General features: G+C 39.8%; 1 protein-coding gene across 1 annotated transcript; it reads right to left on the bottom strand.

Annotated features, from left to right (window-relative positions):
- Positions 1-4930: 4930 nt before the first annotated feature.
- LOC107610973 (F-box protein At2g35280-like) lies at positions 4931-5647 on the bottom strand. Its single transcript, XM_016312946.1, has one exon. The coding sequence runs from the start codon at positions 5645-5647 to the stop codon at positions 4931-4933; it is 717 nt and encodes a 238-aa protein (XP_016168432.1).
- Between the last annotated feature and the right edge of the window lie 11480 nt (positions 5648-17127).

Here is a 17127-nt window from a genome sequence, read left to right as displayed (position 1 = left end):
TCATGTTTGTCCACCTCTTTGACTGATAGGATAGGATTGGGTTCACCATAATTTTTTTGGTTATCCTATCTAATATATGTATTATGTAAGGGTTTTTCTATTATGTGAGTCGTGTTGCTATCATTTTATTTATGTGTTTTGTGTTTTGTATTAAAAATTTATTTATAAAAAAACAATTTTCCCTATTATTGACCTCCCATTCGGTGATTCCCCATTGCCTCTACAATTAATCGTTTTTGTATAAACTCACCGTCAGTCCCGTCTACCACATTATTCATAGCAGTCCATAACCCTTCTGCCCTTCATGTCTATTCTAACGTCACATTGTCAAGTTTTGCATTTATTGCAAATTCTGCGCAATCAGTGCAGCACACGTTTCCCTAGGTTTTTTCTTCGTTTACCGATAAAACCGCCAGGGGCATTATTATCTTCGTTTTTCAAGGAATAGCAGACGTACATTAATTAAACACATTAAAATGTATTAATTTATTTATTCGTAACTAAAATTTTGATTAAAAAATGTATATTAATGCACAAGTAAGTCCGTCATAAGTCATAACCATTCGTCAGTTCTTATAATCCGTACCTTCTTCTCTAACCTCTCTGCCGAGAGAAAAATTATTGCTTTAAGGGCCTTCATCGTCTAGTAGACCTCCCCGTCTTCATCTGAGAAAATGTAACACAAATCCCTCAACGACCACGCCGTTAGTCCCGACGACCTCGCGGAACTTCCGACTGCAGATCTAATCGACACCCTCCAATGGAGGATGAGGTTTTTGAGGGATAGTCTTCAAATGACACAAGAAGAACTAAGGCAGGCGAGGATGGAGATAATCACCACGAAGTTCAGGGCGAGTATAAGGAAGCATGAACTAGAGGAAGGTTGTCAGTTGCAAAAGAAGTTGCGCATGGAGCTGGAACAGCATCAAACGACCATTCACGAACTGGATGACAAAGCAAACGAATTGAAGGCGAAAATTGCCGATCTTCGTCAAAGGTAACAACAAAAAATGGCACCGTGGCGTGAAATGGAAGGCAGGCTCGAGGTTGTGGAGATCAAGCTAGGGTTATTGGCCCGCCAATTGTATGGTCAAGCTCCGGTAACGGAACACGACTCTAACTATCAGGAGCCCGCTGGGCAGAATGGAGACCATGTCGGGGGTATATGACCTATGGCTTCTATGTTCCAAATCTTTATTTGCTTTGTTTCTTTAGCCATTCTTTTGATGTTCTGTAATCCCTACATAAAACTCGATTTTATTAATTATATTTAATTTCTGCAGCATTTGAATTTTCTCTGGTTTTTTTTTTCTCGTTCCGGATGAAGCTATGTAATAATGCGTGAACAACAATGTGAAATAGATTGTTAACAAATTGCCAGTTGCTCGCCACTGTTTTGGCAGATTGCATAAAGATAACCCCACAATAGTTCATTCGGGTGCAGATTGATAAGAGTGATAAACAACCACGTTCACTAAAATCTAAACATCTCAAGGAAAACCCTGAACTCGTAATCCGCCAGGCAGTGCACACACAAGACACGGGACACATCATTCACACAAGCCATGGTGCCGCGGGTAGTGCAAGTGGTGGACCGACAAGCCACGACATGTCTCGGATCCGATGGTCTCTTGTCAACCTATCGCTCCCAGAAATTGTCCGCGAAGAACTCCCTGCACCTTTTGACCTCTCCAGAAGTGAGGATAGACTCTAACATTTCAACACCCCTGTGCACTTCTTCTTGGTTCTCGTGATCACACAGTAGCAACACAGCAGACAGGTAGCCTGCTTCGACGATGCCCTCCGTCGAGGCCTTAGAAAGCAGTTCTATCCCAATGCCACGGCGGGCAATCCAGAAATACTCTGTCAACCGCTATCGGAGTATAGCATTAGCATTTTCTGCTTCAACGCAGCGATCGAGGAACCTCCTTTCCGGCCGGTCAAGGTAAAATAAAAAGGACATTAACGGTATAACCCGCACCGTCGCATGTTGGTACACAGCTTCGGAACTCGCTGCATCCAGAAAAACCTTGCAACTCGCCTGCATGTTGAACAGATCATGAATCGAATTCGATGCAACCTTAGTGGCAATCCTTACCCATATATCGTGAAAAAGAAGATTCAGCGGACATTCATGCTCGACGGGCACGTTCCCTTCCTTTCTATTTGTCTCGGAAGATCCAGCCATTTGCAAGGGCTCGGCAGAGGCTGGAGGGGGGTTGTTGAGGGATTATCGAAAATTATTAACAGGAGAAACGACCGCCAATTAAGAGACGGAATGTAAGCTTTTATATATTATTATTATCATTTAAACTTATCGGTTATCGCGATAATACCAATTTCCAAAACGTGTATATCGAGCCCTCAACTATAACATTTATATATTTTCTATCCTATAAAAGTTAATTTAACTATAAATATATTTATATAATATATCACATTATCGGTCAGAAAAAATTATATATTATATTATATACTGACATTAATTAATTATTATGGCTTAGCGCGTCAGACGTTTCGTTGCCCAATATTATGGATAATACCAGATAATTAATACATTTAATATATGTACTTATACCCATATTTATCTATACGTACAAGTAGAAGTGTCTTTCTTCTGCCAAATGGTAGTGGACAGTCTCGTTTTCATTTTCCAATTTGCCTCAATATCCGGAAATGGGAAACGTGAATGACGTTTTGGTTGTTTTGCAGTTAATTTCATTCATTTTAATATGTTGATTGACAAAACAAACTTTTTTTTCTATCTAAGTGGGTGCAGTACACCCCTACTCCTGACCCTGGTATCCCTGCACACCTGCTTCTGAAGTCTGAACTTACTTCCACGTGAAGTACACGCTTACTCCTGAAGGTGGGGTCCGTGTGACAGTACACCTCTGCTACTCCGTTGGAGTTCTTCAATTTACTTTTCCAGTTTTGAGCATCCAGGCGAGGGAAAACCCCTAAACCACTTTACACCATCAAGCTTAACTCACTACTTTACCCCTTTATTTTAATACTAATGTGCTATCGTATTCAAATGCTTTGGTTTTACAACGCAAGAATTTAATGTTGACTGTTCGATTTTTGTGTTATATTCATGTCAACTATAGTTTCTTACTTTAATTACTTGCTGAATAAATGTTATCTTTTCTTTTATTTTTTTTCATCGAAATAGTTTAAATTAATGTTTTATTTTCCTAAAAATAAAGCCCCATTATTGACACACTAGTTACGAAAAAAAAGGATACCAAGCAAATTTCTACCTACTTCATAATATATATATATATACGTGCCCGTTATTGACAACCCCAAACCCTACTAAGTACTAACCCTTCTTCAGATCTTCCTTGCCATAACTCCTTCTCTCCAATACTTATTACTGCCACACTCCACTGCTCTTTCCGCCGTCTGCCACACCGCCACAGTCATCTCCACACACGGCTTCCACATCGCAACTTCAGAAGAAAGATTCGACGTCTATTGCCTGAGAACGACCCACACGGAGGACATCCGTCGTCGCCGGAACAAAAATCGTTGCTTTAAGGATCGTTGTAGTCTGCCATATGTCGTCTTCTTCTCCCAAGAAAATGTCGGAGGTATCCGTCACCGACCACGCCATTAGTCTCGACGACCTCGCGGAACTCTCGATCGACGCTCTTATAGACATCATCCGTCTGGATGAAAAGTCTGCGGATTGTGACCTCGTTGAGGCCGCACTGGTCAGGAGGGAGGAGATTTTGAAGGATAGACTTGTAACGACTACAGCAGAATTGAGGCAGGCAAAGGTGGAGATGTTGGCCGCCAAGTTCGTTTTCGAGGCAAAGAAGGATGAACTGGAGGAAGAGGAGAAGGAAAGGCGACGGCTGAAAAAGGAGTTGAAAATAGCGCAGCGAAAGAATGATGTGATCCTTTACCAATTGGACGTCAAAGCAAAAGAATTGGAGGCAGAAATTGCCAAGCGCCATGAACGGGAACAGTTGGAGGCTCTACCGTGGCGTGACCTGGAACGCAGGATCGACATTTTGGAGGAAAAGCATAAGTTTTTGCTCCGTTGGGGTCGTCATCCGGCCGGGCAGAATGAAGATGGGGTCGGAGTTATTTGACCTGCTGCACATGCTTGATATCTTAGTGTCATATTTTCCGTCGAGGCCAGTATGATCCTTTTATTTCCTTTGTTTGTCCTGTCTCCCGTTTGATCTTCTGTACTGGAACTTAAACTCTGATAATATAAGTATATCTACTTTCATCTGTTTGTTCTTAATTTCAAAAATCATGTGAGCTGTTGACTCATAATTAGGGATTTATGTTACAATGGAGCCAAGTACCATTTCCAAATCGTGATTTCGGACCATTTCTGCAATTATTTACGTGTGCGTTATCAAAGACGTGTTTGTCGATTTATCCTTCCTTGCAGTTTGGTATTACCCCACAGGCAGCGCGTTTGATTGTCATGAATGTTTACGGGTACCTTCTAATTTAAGGTCACGTACCGTCATTTTACACTAGATAATAAAACAAAGGAATGTATACATAGTATTAGTTTTATGATTATGATATCCAAATATTACATGAAATTATAGGAAATAAACATCTTTCAAATTAGATTGCTTGGATGAACGAAGAATACGAAGCCATTGATCGAAACAAAACTCAAATTACTTCTCTCTCAGGTTAAACATTTAGTGCAATTACATAATCAAAAGTCCTTAAAATATGAAAGTAAAAACATCATGTTCATTATTCATTATTCATTATACCAAAACTTCAAAATATTAATGAAAAACATAAATAATAACCCAATATAAAAAAAATAGCCGGACAAAATGATATATAATAATAACATAACTACATAGTAGCAAATCATAGTCTGACCGAAAATGCACACACGGAGCATGATCATCACCTCCATAATTGGGGTTTAGAAAACTACTTAAACGTAAATAGTCCCTAAGAACTTCCGCACCTTGTATTCGGCCAGGCATTGCACACACGATACACTGGAAAAATTGCTCACATCATCCATGGTTCCGCAGGTACGGCAATTGCCGGAACGGCATGACACGGGCTCTTCTGGGTCCGCCGGGGGTATCTCCGACCACGGGCCCGCGAACACCTGCGTGAAGACCTCTCTGCACCTTTCGACTGTGCCGGACTTACGGATCACACCGAAAAATTTGAATCCACGGCGGATCTCATTCTCGTCCTTGTCACCAAGCGACAGTAGCAGCATCGCAGAGATGTAGCAGGCCTCCACATCGCCCAACTCTGCTGCCTCGGTCAGGGTCTGTATACCACCTCTGCGGTGGCCACACCAAAATAAATGAGCCATCCCTACGCGGAACAGAGCGGCCGGATTCCACGCTATGGTGCATCGACGCAGAAATGTCATTGCAGGCCGCCCAGAGTAGTCTAGGAAGCAATCAATCGGCAACACCGACACCAAGGCATGCCTGTACACGGCGTCGGAATTGCATGCAGATGCAAATAACTTGCAACTCGTCTTCATGTTGAACAGATCCTGAATCGAATTCCATGCAACCATCGTGGCAATACTCGACCATATTTCGCGAGGAAGAAGATTCGGCAGACATTCGTGCTGAACGGATACGTCCACTTTCATTTTGCCCTTCTGGGAACTTCCAGCCATTTGCAAGGACTTCGTGGAGGGATTATTGGAGATTATAAAAAGGATGGACGAATTTGTAACTGACGCCCTGACCTTGTGGCATTTTTTCTTTTTAATATACTGCCATTTGTGGTTCAGTACTGGATACGTTTCCCTAGATGTTTTCTTCATTTACCGATGCATCCAGATAGTATAATAATTATAATGATATTGATTAAAAAAGCATTTATCGTATCCATAACATTGCTTCAGTTTTTTCAAACTATATTAAATTCAGTCATCCTTGGAAAACTGTATCTTATGAAAAATGGGCATCCACATAAGATAGGATAAGATATTCTTATCACAACAAATTGCAATTTATAATGGAAATTAATTCTTGATCAAGATTAATTTTAAAAATATAATAAATTCATTAAAATTTTAATAGTGGTGGATAAGACATACGTTAGTACTTTTTTATTTGCTGGTGCAAGTACACCCCTATTCCTGTACTGCTGTACATATAGTCCATTCACCCCTACTCCTGAACATAAGGTCCGCGTGCAAGTAAACATCGACTGCTGTTGCACCGTTCTAGTTGCTTTATTTGTTTACTCTTCCATTTCTTAGCCTCCAGGTGAGAGAAAAATCCATAAACTGTATTCCACCATCAAGCCTAACCCCCTCTCCCTCTGCAAGGTCTACCAGATCTCCTCTAACAGTCGGATGGCAATGTGAACAGAAGGTGGGTGGTACGTCGTCTTTAGGGGGAGGACACCCGGAATATACCCCAACTGCGAGACGGCATCGGCTCAGGTGGAAGGCTTTCCACGGAACCTGCTTCTTCGTTACTGGAGTTACCAAGAGGCCATGAACGCCTGGAACGACTACTTCCAAGGGACTGTATCACCTGTTCTGGGGCTAGGCAGCGAGCTCCCGCCGGAGTCAGAGTTCAATCGATTCGGTCAAGGTGGACGGCACGAGGCGACGGTAACGACGACTTCGCCTGTTCCGGAGCTGAGCAGCGAGCACCCGCCGGCGTCGGAGTTCAATCGATCCGTTCACGGTGGCCGGCACGATACGACGGTGACAACGACTCTCACGGCAGTACCAGGTGAATCTGGTAAGCAAAAAATGTCTTCTTGCGACCCCCACGTCTACTCACTTGCGTCGGTATCAATGTGTTGCTAACAAAGTTACATCACTTGCAGCTAGCCAACCGATTGAGGACCTACAACAGGCCGTTGCGTCGATCGAGTACCGTGTATCCCAGATCGAAAGAGAGAGACAAGAACTCAAGACTCAACTGGGAGAAATCATACGGCAGCTGGCCGACATTTTGCTGGATAGGTAAAGTCCCAGGTCTTAGGGGTCAGTGCAACAACAGGATGGAGACACTGTAAACTGACCCCACCCCTCTCCGGCAATGTATGTTTAGGTCTAGTATTGTACTGTTTAGGCCCAACGCCAATATTGAACTATTCTGGTGTGTTTGTTTTTTTTATATTCGGCTTGGTCTATTAGCTAATGAAGTTATGAAATAGTGCTTCTATCGAAGGTTATGCGTGTGAGCGTTTAAAAGTTAAAACACGGTGATATGCATCGGTTCGAATATGTCATTTTTCTGACCCACGAAAGCGAGAATTTACAAAGCCACCAAACTCAACCACCCGAATCATTAGCAATGAAATACATTCAACTTTGGTTACAACAAAGCTTCATTTGAACATAAACAGACTAAAGAAATGCAACATGTAACAACCCGAGTTTTCGAGTACGCGAGATCTTTTCTGAAAGTACGGAAAACTCCGGAAGATCAGTAAGGGAAAAACCTTTGATATATCATCAAGTATCTCAATCCTCATTTTCATTATGTTTTCTTTAAGCTAGAACCTTTTTCGAGGCAAGCTCGATAACGCGGTCACGAAGAACCTAGTTTTTGAACCGTATCGGTTAGGAGTTTTGATTCGATTTTTCGTAAATAGTCTTCGTTTGACAAACCAGACTCGATTTATGAGTGAAGAGAGATAATAGGATGATATTATCATTATATTAGTATTAGAAGCTTCTTGAATAATATTATAAGGTTACCTGGTCAGTTTTAGTTAAAAACAGAAAATCGGTTTAACCGGGTTCACAGTTTACTGGTGCATCTTAGCACCAGCACTCTCTGATGACTTTAGCAATGCTAAGACCTCATTATACATGTTTTATTCTCATAATAAATATATTACTAGTGTCATTTATGCTAGTAGCTCAGAAAATAATTTTTAGAGATGTTTTTACAAGTGTTCCGATACATCTAGTTTTAGTAGTTATACACCTGAGATATTTTAATATTATTTTAATCCACCTCCAAGCCAACCAATCACAACTCACCCTATACCCCCAAAAACCCCAAGGCTGCCTCATTTGCTCATTGTGGCCGAAAATCATCAAGAGAGAAAAGAGAAAAACTTTCATGAACACTTAATCTTCAAAGCTTGATTTCTTATGAACTAAAACTAAAATCAAAACTCCGATTTCACCAAAATGATCCTCTCTTCTTCCTCTACATAACCGTGTAACTTATCAAGGCTGAAAATAAGGTGAGATGGATGTCTCCCTCCCTCTTCAATTTGGTTTTCAAGGAAACATGCTTAAACATGTGTTTTCTTGATGTTCTTCCTTAGGAATCATGCTTAACTTGACTTGAGGGCCAAGAAACGTGAACTTCCAGCAAGTCTAAGGTTAGAAATCACTTTCTAACAAGCTGAGTGAGATTTGGTTAGTTGAGGGCTTTTGGATTTAAAGGTGTTCTTGATGTAATTTAGGAGGAAAAAGTACTTAAGGACCACCTGAAAGTCTAACTGAATTAGGAGCAGCAAAACCAGGTAGGGTGTCACGAAATTAATCTTGATTAGTTGTGTGAAAATTGGTTGCATATATGATTGATTTTTGGTGAAAATTTGGTGAAATTTTGATGAAATTTGATGAAATTCAAGCTTTGAGTTCATGTTCTTGGGGCTGCTGGAAAAACAAAACCTAAACCTTAAATTGAGGTTCAATTTGTGTTGAAATCATGTAGAAAAGATGGGGTTTTAGTGGCTGCTAATTTATTATGAATTTTGGTAAAAATCGGTTGCTGAAAAGACTGAAAAACGGGAAAAAACAGAGAAAGAATTTGAAGAATTTACCAAGAACATGAAGAACACTTTGAATGTGATGAAGAACATGAAAGAACAGACTTTAGATCTTTAAAAGGGCAAGGAAGTAAAATTTTTGGTGTTTAAGGGGTTATTTGGTAATTTCTGAAAGTTAGGGTGGTTAAAGTAGAAATATTAAAAGTTACGGGTGGTAAAAAGTGAATTTTTAAGGTTAAAGGTAAAGATAAGGTAATTTTCGAAAAATTAATAATAAAATAATAAATAATAATAAAATATTAAATAATAATATTTAATTAAAAATAATATTTTAATAAAAATAATAAAATAATGCAGAAAAGGCAGTTTTTTGTAAAAGCTTTAGAAAGACAATTTTAAGCGCAGAATCTCATAATTACCTTCATAAAACACTTAGGGAGTGGTAAGAACATATTAGTGAGGCAAAGATAAAAGAAACATAAGAAGTTGAAGAAAAAATAAAAATCGAAGTAAAAGTCTGTAAAGTATTAATGACAGAAAAATAGACAGAGACTAGCGAACGAACTAGGGCAACATAGTTAGTCCTTAAATTGCGAATAGGGTTAGGTGTTATATGAAAAGTTAAACTGTTTCAGTATAGACTTAATGAACCTATACTTGGGACAGGCTAACTAATCATACCAAAATTTACATAAGCTTTAAATACATACGTTAAACAGAGAAAGCAGAATAAAGTAAAGAAGCGCAGAGAAAAGAATAAACAGAGCAGAATAAAGAGACAAAGAGAAAAGAGTAATATGATAAAGAGCAGAGGAGCTATTGAGAGGTCATTGGTTGCATTAACGCAACCCCAGAGATATCTATATGTTCGTCTGCTGCATTGTGGCAGTCAGATAGATGATGGTGCGACCACTGAGAAACGCTTTCCTATGGTACAGATCCATATTATATTTCTGTAAGGCAGAGGAATTATTTCCTGCTATAGAGTACCGTGACCACCTGTTCCGTTTCTGTAGTGGCAGAGGGGTTATTTCCTGTATACAGAAGGTGTGTCGGCATACATCCCTGCAGTGGCAGATGTGTTATTTCCTGCGTGCAGTGGACCCTGTAGTGGCAGAGGGGTTATTTCCTGTACACAGGGGTATAGCCAACAGGAAAGCCATATCCGGCTAGTAATGCTGGGTTACGTCGGGAGCGGGTAGAAACCGACAGATGAGCTCATTACCTGCACTAGGACTAGACATGCATCATTCTTGTCTGCGCATTATTCTCTGTTGCATTCCTACTTGTGTGTGATCTATTTCTTTATGTTTGTTTGCTTGAGTGTTATGTCTGTGCTTTATCTTCTTGTATTCTTCTGCTTGTGTTCTATTCTTTATTTTTCTATCTATTTTTAACTTCTGTTTACTACTTTACTGTATTCTATTATCCATCTACTAATCGAAATCGAATAAATGAATGTAACTAACAACCCCGACCCTACTAAGAACTCCCCAGTTCTTACCCCTTCTCTCCCTTCCTATCTTCTATGAGTTCGAGGACCCTTACATCTACGAGGATCCGGTACATCACAGTTATTTCATTATGGGTTTGGAGCCTCGTATTAGACGATATGCGTTACCTAATTGAGCTTTTCAGCATCCTCTGTCTAGCCCAAATTTTGACCCCAATGCTCCTTACGCATTCCCCTTATCCTAGCTACACCCTGACGCACCTGGACAGCTTTTCTCGATAGTACCTGACACTCTATACCAGCTCAACCTTTGAATGTGGTGGAACCTGAGCCTATCGTTCCTGGTGAGCCTGAGTTAGCTGGTGACTACGTACCTGTGATACCACCAGAGTGGGACTTTTCCCCTGAGCCGATCCCTGACTTTTCACAGCCTGATGAGCCGGCACTACCGGACAGTGGGGTAGCTCCTATATACGCGAACGGACGTGTGCTCGCGAATAGTTTTGTACATAGTGACAGTAGTGTTTCTGGTGGATCTGAGGGTATAGTTGTAGCTGCGGATGATGATGAGGAGGAGGATCCTGAGATAGAGATAGAGATAGAGCAAGATGAGGAGATGCACGAGCCTCACGACGATTCTCCAAATGGCCACGTGTAGATATAGCTTGACAGCCGTAGGGGCATTCTTTTGATGACACTCTAGTCTGACATTATCTATTAGTTAGTCTCTCACTTGTGTTAGTACACCCGAGAGCCAGGAGCTATATAGTGGTTAAGCTAGCCTGGGCGCCAGCTTTGTGGCTTTTTGTATGGGCCAGGCCCTGGGAGTGTCGTGTAAATATTAGCTATGTAGGATGACAAGGATGTAAACTGACTTGATCTTGTGTAAACGCTACATGTTTTGTTATAGTGTACATGATGTATATTATCAGCTGTGTTTCTATGTTTCTTTATGCTTCCCTTCTATTTCTCTCAATGTATGCCTGTTTATTTTACCTTGTTATTTGCAACGATATAATAAAAAAAAAGGTTACTCGTAAAATTGACATCGCTCTAACAAGAAACATGCTCATATATTAAATAATAGTTAATAATTAGGAAGGATAAGTTAGTAGCACTTAGCTTCTTCTATGACAATGGCATACTGGGAGTTGGGTTGTTACAATTTGGTATCAGAGCAGTTCGTTCCCAGTAGAGCCTGGGGAGTGGACTGACTATGCTTCATTGCATACTCTGCTTGTGTGTCTCATTCTGTTAGGGTATCTTCAAGATACATTTGGCATGAATGTCTATGAGTGCTCATTTTGGAAATGTTCGTGCCTTACTTGAGATATTAAGACTGATCACCTTAATGTTGATTGTTTGGTGCGGATAGGACCTTAATGACTGCGAATAGGCATAGTTTAATCGAGCTCCGAATGACGAATTGAAGCGAGGTACAACTATCCTCATAGCTGTTATGATCTCCATGGCTCTGGCTATGTTAGATTTGGATGCTGTAAGGAATGAACGCTTGTTTCACTTGTGGGAACCTGGACACTTGGCGAGGAGTTTCCCAAAAGGACTTTCTCGAAATCTAGTGTGAACCCAACAACAAGGCCGAGTGTTTTCTATGACTGTTGACTATGCTATGCAATCAGACGCCCTAATCCAAGGTCAGTGTTATGTCAAGAATCGATTTCTAACTGTGCTGTATGATTCGGGTGCATCGCATTGCTTTATTTCTTTAACTGTTGCTCGTGAGTTAGGATTAGATTTCTCTAAATTGAACTTTGATCTAATTGTCCATACATCTGCATCCCAAAATGCTTTGACCAGTTTAGTGTGCCTGTAAGTACCATTTAATATTAGGAACCGGACTTTCATACATGATTTAATCTGTTTGCCTCTATGTGGTTTGGAAGTTATTCTAGGATTAGATTGGTTATCTAAGTATCATGTTTTCCTTGATTGTTTTGAAAGAACTGTTGTTATTCCATCTGATAGTTTATATATTAAACCATTTTTGCCTTATACTTTATATGTGAATTCCGTAAGAGTTACTTTAGATGGGAGTGATTGTGAGGGGTAAGTTCTGTTAGCGGCTAGCTCGAATGACAGTGAATTAAGCTTAGAACGAATCCGAGTGTTGAAGAAATTTCCTAATGTTTTTTCGGATGACATACCTGAGTTTCCTCCTCAGCGAGAGATAGAATTCAGCATTGAACTAGTACCTGGAACCAGACTGATGCCAGGACATTTTGGCCAGTTTCACTGAACTTTTCTTTACTATTTTTAAGGTAGTTTCATTCATTTTCTTAGGAAATAAGCTAGTTTTGGGTAGATATTCACTTACATCTTGATTCAAGCAAACATTGTGAACTTTGAATGATTTCTTGAGAATTTTGCATGAATTATATGATAAATTGGATGATGCATGATCCCATGATTAAGAGCAAGACTTTGATGTACTTTATTTGATTGATTTCAGGCCAAAAGAAGAAGAGAAGAAGCCACGTTAGTAGCTACGTTAGTTACACTAACGTGGGCACTAACGTGGAAGGAAGGAAAGCCCCAACGTTAGTGAGAAAAGTTAGTGGCATTAACTTTGAAGAAAGGAAATGGAGCCAACGTTAGTGACACTTAACATTATCACTAACGTTGGACCAAGCTCATAAGTGGGCACGTTAGTTGCCACGTTAACTTAGTTAACGTGGCCTCTAACGTTAAGAAGAAAGGGGGGAAGCCAACGTTAGTGACATTCAACATTATCACTAACGTTGGCCAAGTCACATTAAGCCACGTTAACTTCCACGTGCCACGTTAACCTAGTTAATGTGGAAGCTAATGTGAGAAAACAAAGTGGTCGACAACGTTAGTGACACCAAACATTGTCACTAACGTTTCCAACACAAGCCACAAAGATCCACGTTAACTCTCACGTTAACTTAGTTAACGTGGTAGTTAACGTGGGCAAAAGTCCCACCTGGCAGCCTGACCATGCCTTCTTCAAACACGCATAACTTGAGCCACAAAGCTCCAAATGAAGTGATTCCAGTGGCATTGGAAAGTAGGATTCCAGAGCTTTCCAAGCATATATGGCACTACATGGTTGACACTAAATTTGAGAGAGAAAACCTGCCCCGAAATTGCAATGATGAACATGGTATCAACCTGTATTAAGGCCAACTGACCTCTTCACCTTCCAAGAAGTGTAACTCGAGTTGTAGAGCTCCAAATGATGCGCTTCCAAAGACATTGGAAAGTAGAAATCCAGGGCTTTTCAACAATGTATAATAGTATGGGGTGGACACTAAGTTTGAGCTTCAGAAACTGGCAATAATAAAGCCCTGATCGCTAGCGTTATTGGCAATCAACATTTCCAGTAACGTTGGCATATATGCTAGCGACCATGTCCAATTCAAAGGAGCATAACTTGAGCTACAGAGGTCCAATTGAGGTGATTCTAGTTGTGTTAGAAAGCTGACATTCAGGGCTTTCCAACGATATATAATACTCTATAGTGGGCATGAAATTTGAGCACAAACAAGAGGTATCTTTTAAGCCCCAAAAACACCAACTGGGCAGCAAGTGCAACGTTAGCTACAATAACTTCAGCACTAACGCCACACTTGTAGTGTTAGTGTGGCTAACTTTAGCACTAACTTTAGCACCTGGGCCTCAACTTAACTCACTTCTCTCTCAAGTCCACTTCAAAGCTCAAGCAAGCAAGCCCACAATTGTCAACCAATCAAGACCACAAGAAGCATCTAGAATAGGAATTTTCATTTTATTGTAATTTGCTTTTATTTTCATTTTGTAATTTAGGAGAGCCTATATAAAGGCCTTAGTTTTTACATTCAAAGCATTCTGGAATTCTGGAAATTGAAGGAAGGGGGAGAGAGTGAAGACCAGTTCGAACTTCTGTGAATTGGCACACTCCAAGGGGAGTGGGTCTTCAGACCCCTCCCCTCAACCACTCTTCTTCCTTTTCTCTTCTTTTCTTTTCTTAGTAGTAGTTTTTCTTTTAGTTGTAATTTTTATTTATGAATGTTAAATTTTCAATTTCAGTTTTTATCTTCATCTTTACTCTTCTGCACTTTCTTTCTTTTCTATTTTGGTAGAGCAATGATCAACTAACTCTTTTCATTGGGTTAGAGAGCTCTATTGTGATTCAATGGATTAAGTGTAATTCTTATTCTTCTTCTTCTTTCTCTTCTCTTGATTTTACTTGAAAGCTTTCGATCCTCATCCAATTGGGTAGTTATCTTGGAAAAGAAACTATTCATACTTGGATCTCTTCTGAACCTTGGAAGATGAATGAAGAGATCAAGCTAGAAATGCTTTCTCATGCTGGACCAAATTGGGTTTGGATGGATATGTAACTATAATCCTCTCAATGCTTTATTTGGGAAATGCATGTGGTATAATCAGTAACCATACTTCATCTCTTCTCATGAACAATTGACCAAGGAATTGGCTATTGATCAAGATTTGAGAGATTGAATTACAAGAAATTGTAATTCGATCACTTAAGATTGCCAAGGAGATCAATGAGTGCATTGATTGAGGAAAAGATGAGAATGAACTTGATCCGGAGGATTGTAATATCTCTTGATCCCAATGTTCATTTTATTTTTAGTTCTTACATTTACTTTTCTTGCCATTCTACTTTTCTGCACTTTATTGCTTTCTTTACTTTTCTGTCAATTTACAATTCCTGCTGCTCATCATCCGAATCTGAATTATCTAACTAGGAAAATCAATTAACCATTGATTGCTTAATCCGTTAATCTCTGTGGGATTCGACCTCACTCTTTTGTGAGTTATTACTTGACGACAATTCGGTACACTTGCCGAAGGGGAATTTGTTGAGAGACAAGTTTTCCGTGCATCAAGTTTATGGTGCCGTTGCCGGGGATTAATTGTGATTAACAAACTACCGGTTGGTTGATGACCTAGATTAGACATTTTCTTTTGTTTTTCTTTATTCATGTAATTGCTTTAGTTCTTTATTTTCTATGCTCTCTAACTGTTTGTGTTAATGCCTCACCAAGAAGCCCTTGTTCGTGACAGCTTTGGCTCTTGGTGATTTTGTTATTAATACAACAGTTCTTTACTCAGCTTCTTTCCAAATAAAATTGGCATATGATCACATTCTAAGTTTGGTGTTGCCCTGCAACATTCTGTTTTCAATCTTTCTGGATACTTGCATCAATTCTAAGAGAAAGTGTCACATTAAGTTTGGTGTGCCACTTATTTTTCTATGCAATGTATCTAGCAATACCACTTGTTTGTATAATCATAATGCCTTTACTTCTTAGGCTTGCAGTGTTATCCTTAATTCTTGCTTGCTTAACCACATACATCACTTACATTTCAGTATGTAAGACATTCATGACCCATCATAGACCCCACCACCACTGTTTTATTTGCTGCTTGAAGACAAGCAATTAGTCTAAATTGGTGTAGGAAGGGAGAAAAGTAGGAGAAGAAGGGCAACAACAATAAAGATGAACTACAAGGTGGTAAAGTTCCTTTCTCCTCTTACTTATTTCCAGTACATTCAATTGCATGATTGTCTTCTAAGTTCTTTGTATGTATGTGTGCTTGTTCCCTGTAAATAAGCATGTCAATTCTGTCTTTTAAACTTTTTATTGATTAAGGCTGTGTTTTCTAGTCTGAATGTCATTATTGCATCCTTACTTTGCTTACTTGTATGCTTGTCCCTTTTGAATCAAATGAAAGGAGAATGAGTGTTTTTAAAAGACCAGAGTAGAGTTCATACTATGGAATGAGTTCATGAGTTTGTGGTGTGGTCATAAGTTAGCTAAGTTGGTTCAACCACAAGGGTGGGAAGACAACTATCTGTCATGAATACTATGCTTGAGACACACCCCATGAGACTAGCTAAATAAGAAGATCCTAATAAGAAAGAGGGAAAGAACAATGAAAGTGGAAGAATAAAAGAAAAAAAAAAGTAAGTAATAAGGCTAGGCACCAATGGTTTTAATCTTGAAGCATGTGTCTGTGGTGCTCCTGTGTGAGGGATCTACTTGGATGAATAAGCTCTTTGGGGTGCTTTATCACTTGGTAACTTGGGTTAACTAACCCGGGATTATCAGCTGAAAGTCCACTATCAAGAGTAACCCTCACTACAGAGCATTTAGTAACCTAAAGAGGTGCTGGACACCAAGATCTCAAGAAAAGAAAATAAATAAACCATATGCCTGTGGTGTGTATGTATGGGGGAAAGACTTGAGCAAGTAAGTCCTTAGGGGTGCTTCAACACCTAGCACCTTGAACCAACTGGTTCGGGAGTGTTGGCTGAAAGCTTATTTTAAAGAGTTGCCCCCTTACAGAGCACTTAGCTTAAAGAACACAAATAAGCCCTGAAATGACAACAAAAGGATCAATGAATAAAAGTCTCATGGGATGCAATCACAGTAAGTATTCTAGGACATGATAAAGGTCTGAAAGCCAGGAATGAACCTAAGTTGCTATGCATGAAACCACCATAAAACTAGGGACATGACTTCCACAAGAATGACTCATTTCTCTTGGCATTCCATTCATCATTCTCTTGTTCCAGTACTTGCTTAGGGACAAGCAAGCTTTAAGTTTGGTGTTGTGATGCCAGGGCATTTTGGCCAGTTTCACTGACCTTTTCTTTACTGTTTTTAAGGTAGTTTCATGCATTTTCTTAGGAAATAAGCTAGTTTTGGGTAGATATTCACTTACATCTTGATTCAAGCAAACATTGTGAACTTTGAATGATTTCATGAGAATCTTGCATGAATTATATGATAAATTGGATGATGCATGATCCCATGATTAAGAGCAAGACTTTGATGCACTTTGTTTGATTGATTTCAGGCCAAAAGAAGAAGAGAAGAAGCCACGTTAGTAGCTACGTTAGTTACACTAACGTGGGCACTAACGTGGAAGGAAGGAAAGCCCCAACG

Source organism: Arachis ipaensis, chromosome B2, assembly GCF_059453495.1.
Source record: "Arachis ipaensis isolate K30076 ecotype BB chromosome B2, ASM5945349v1, whole genome shotgun sequence".
Lineage (NCBI taxonomy): Eukaryota > Viridiplantae > Streptophyta > Magnoliopsida > Fabales > Fabaceae > Arachis > Arachis ipaensis.
The sequence above is the reverse complement of the archived record's forward strand: the minus strand, read 5'-3'. Positions and strand labels throughout refer to the sequence as shown.

Excerpts from the sequence above, each read along its gene's own strand:
- LOC107610973 (XM_016312946.1), bottom strand. The coding sequence starts at position 5,647 with ATGGCTGGAAGTTCCCAGAAGGGCAAAATGAAAGTGGACGTATCCGTT.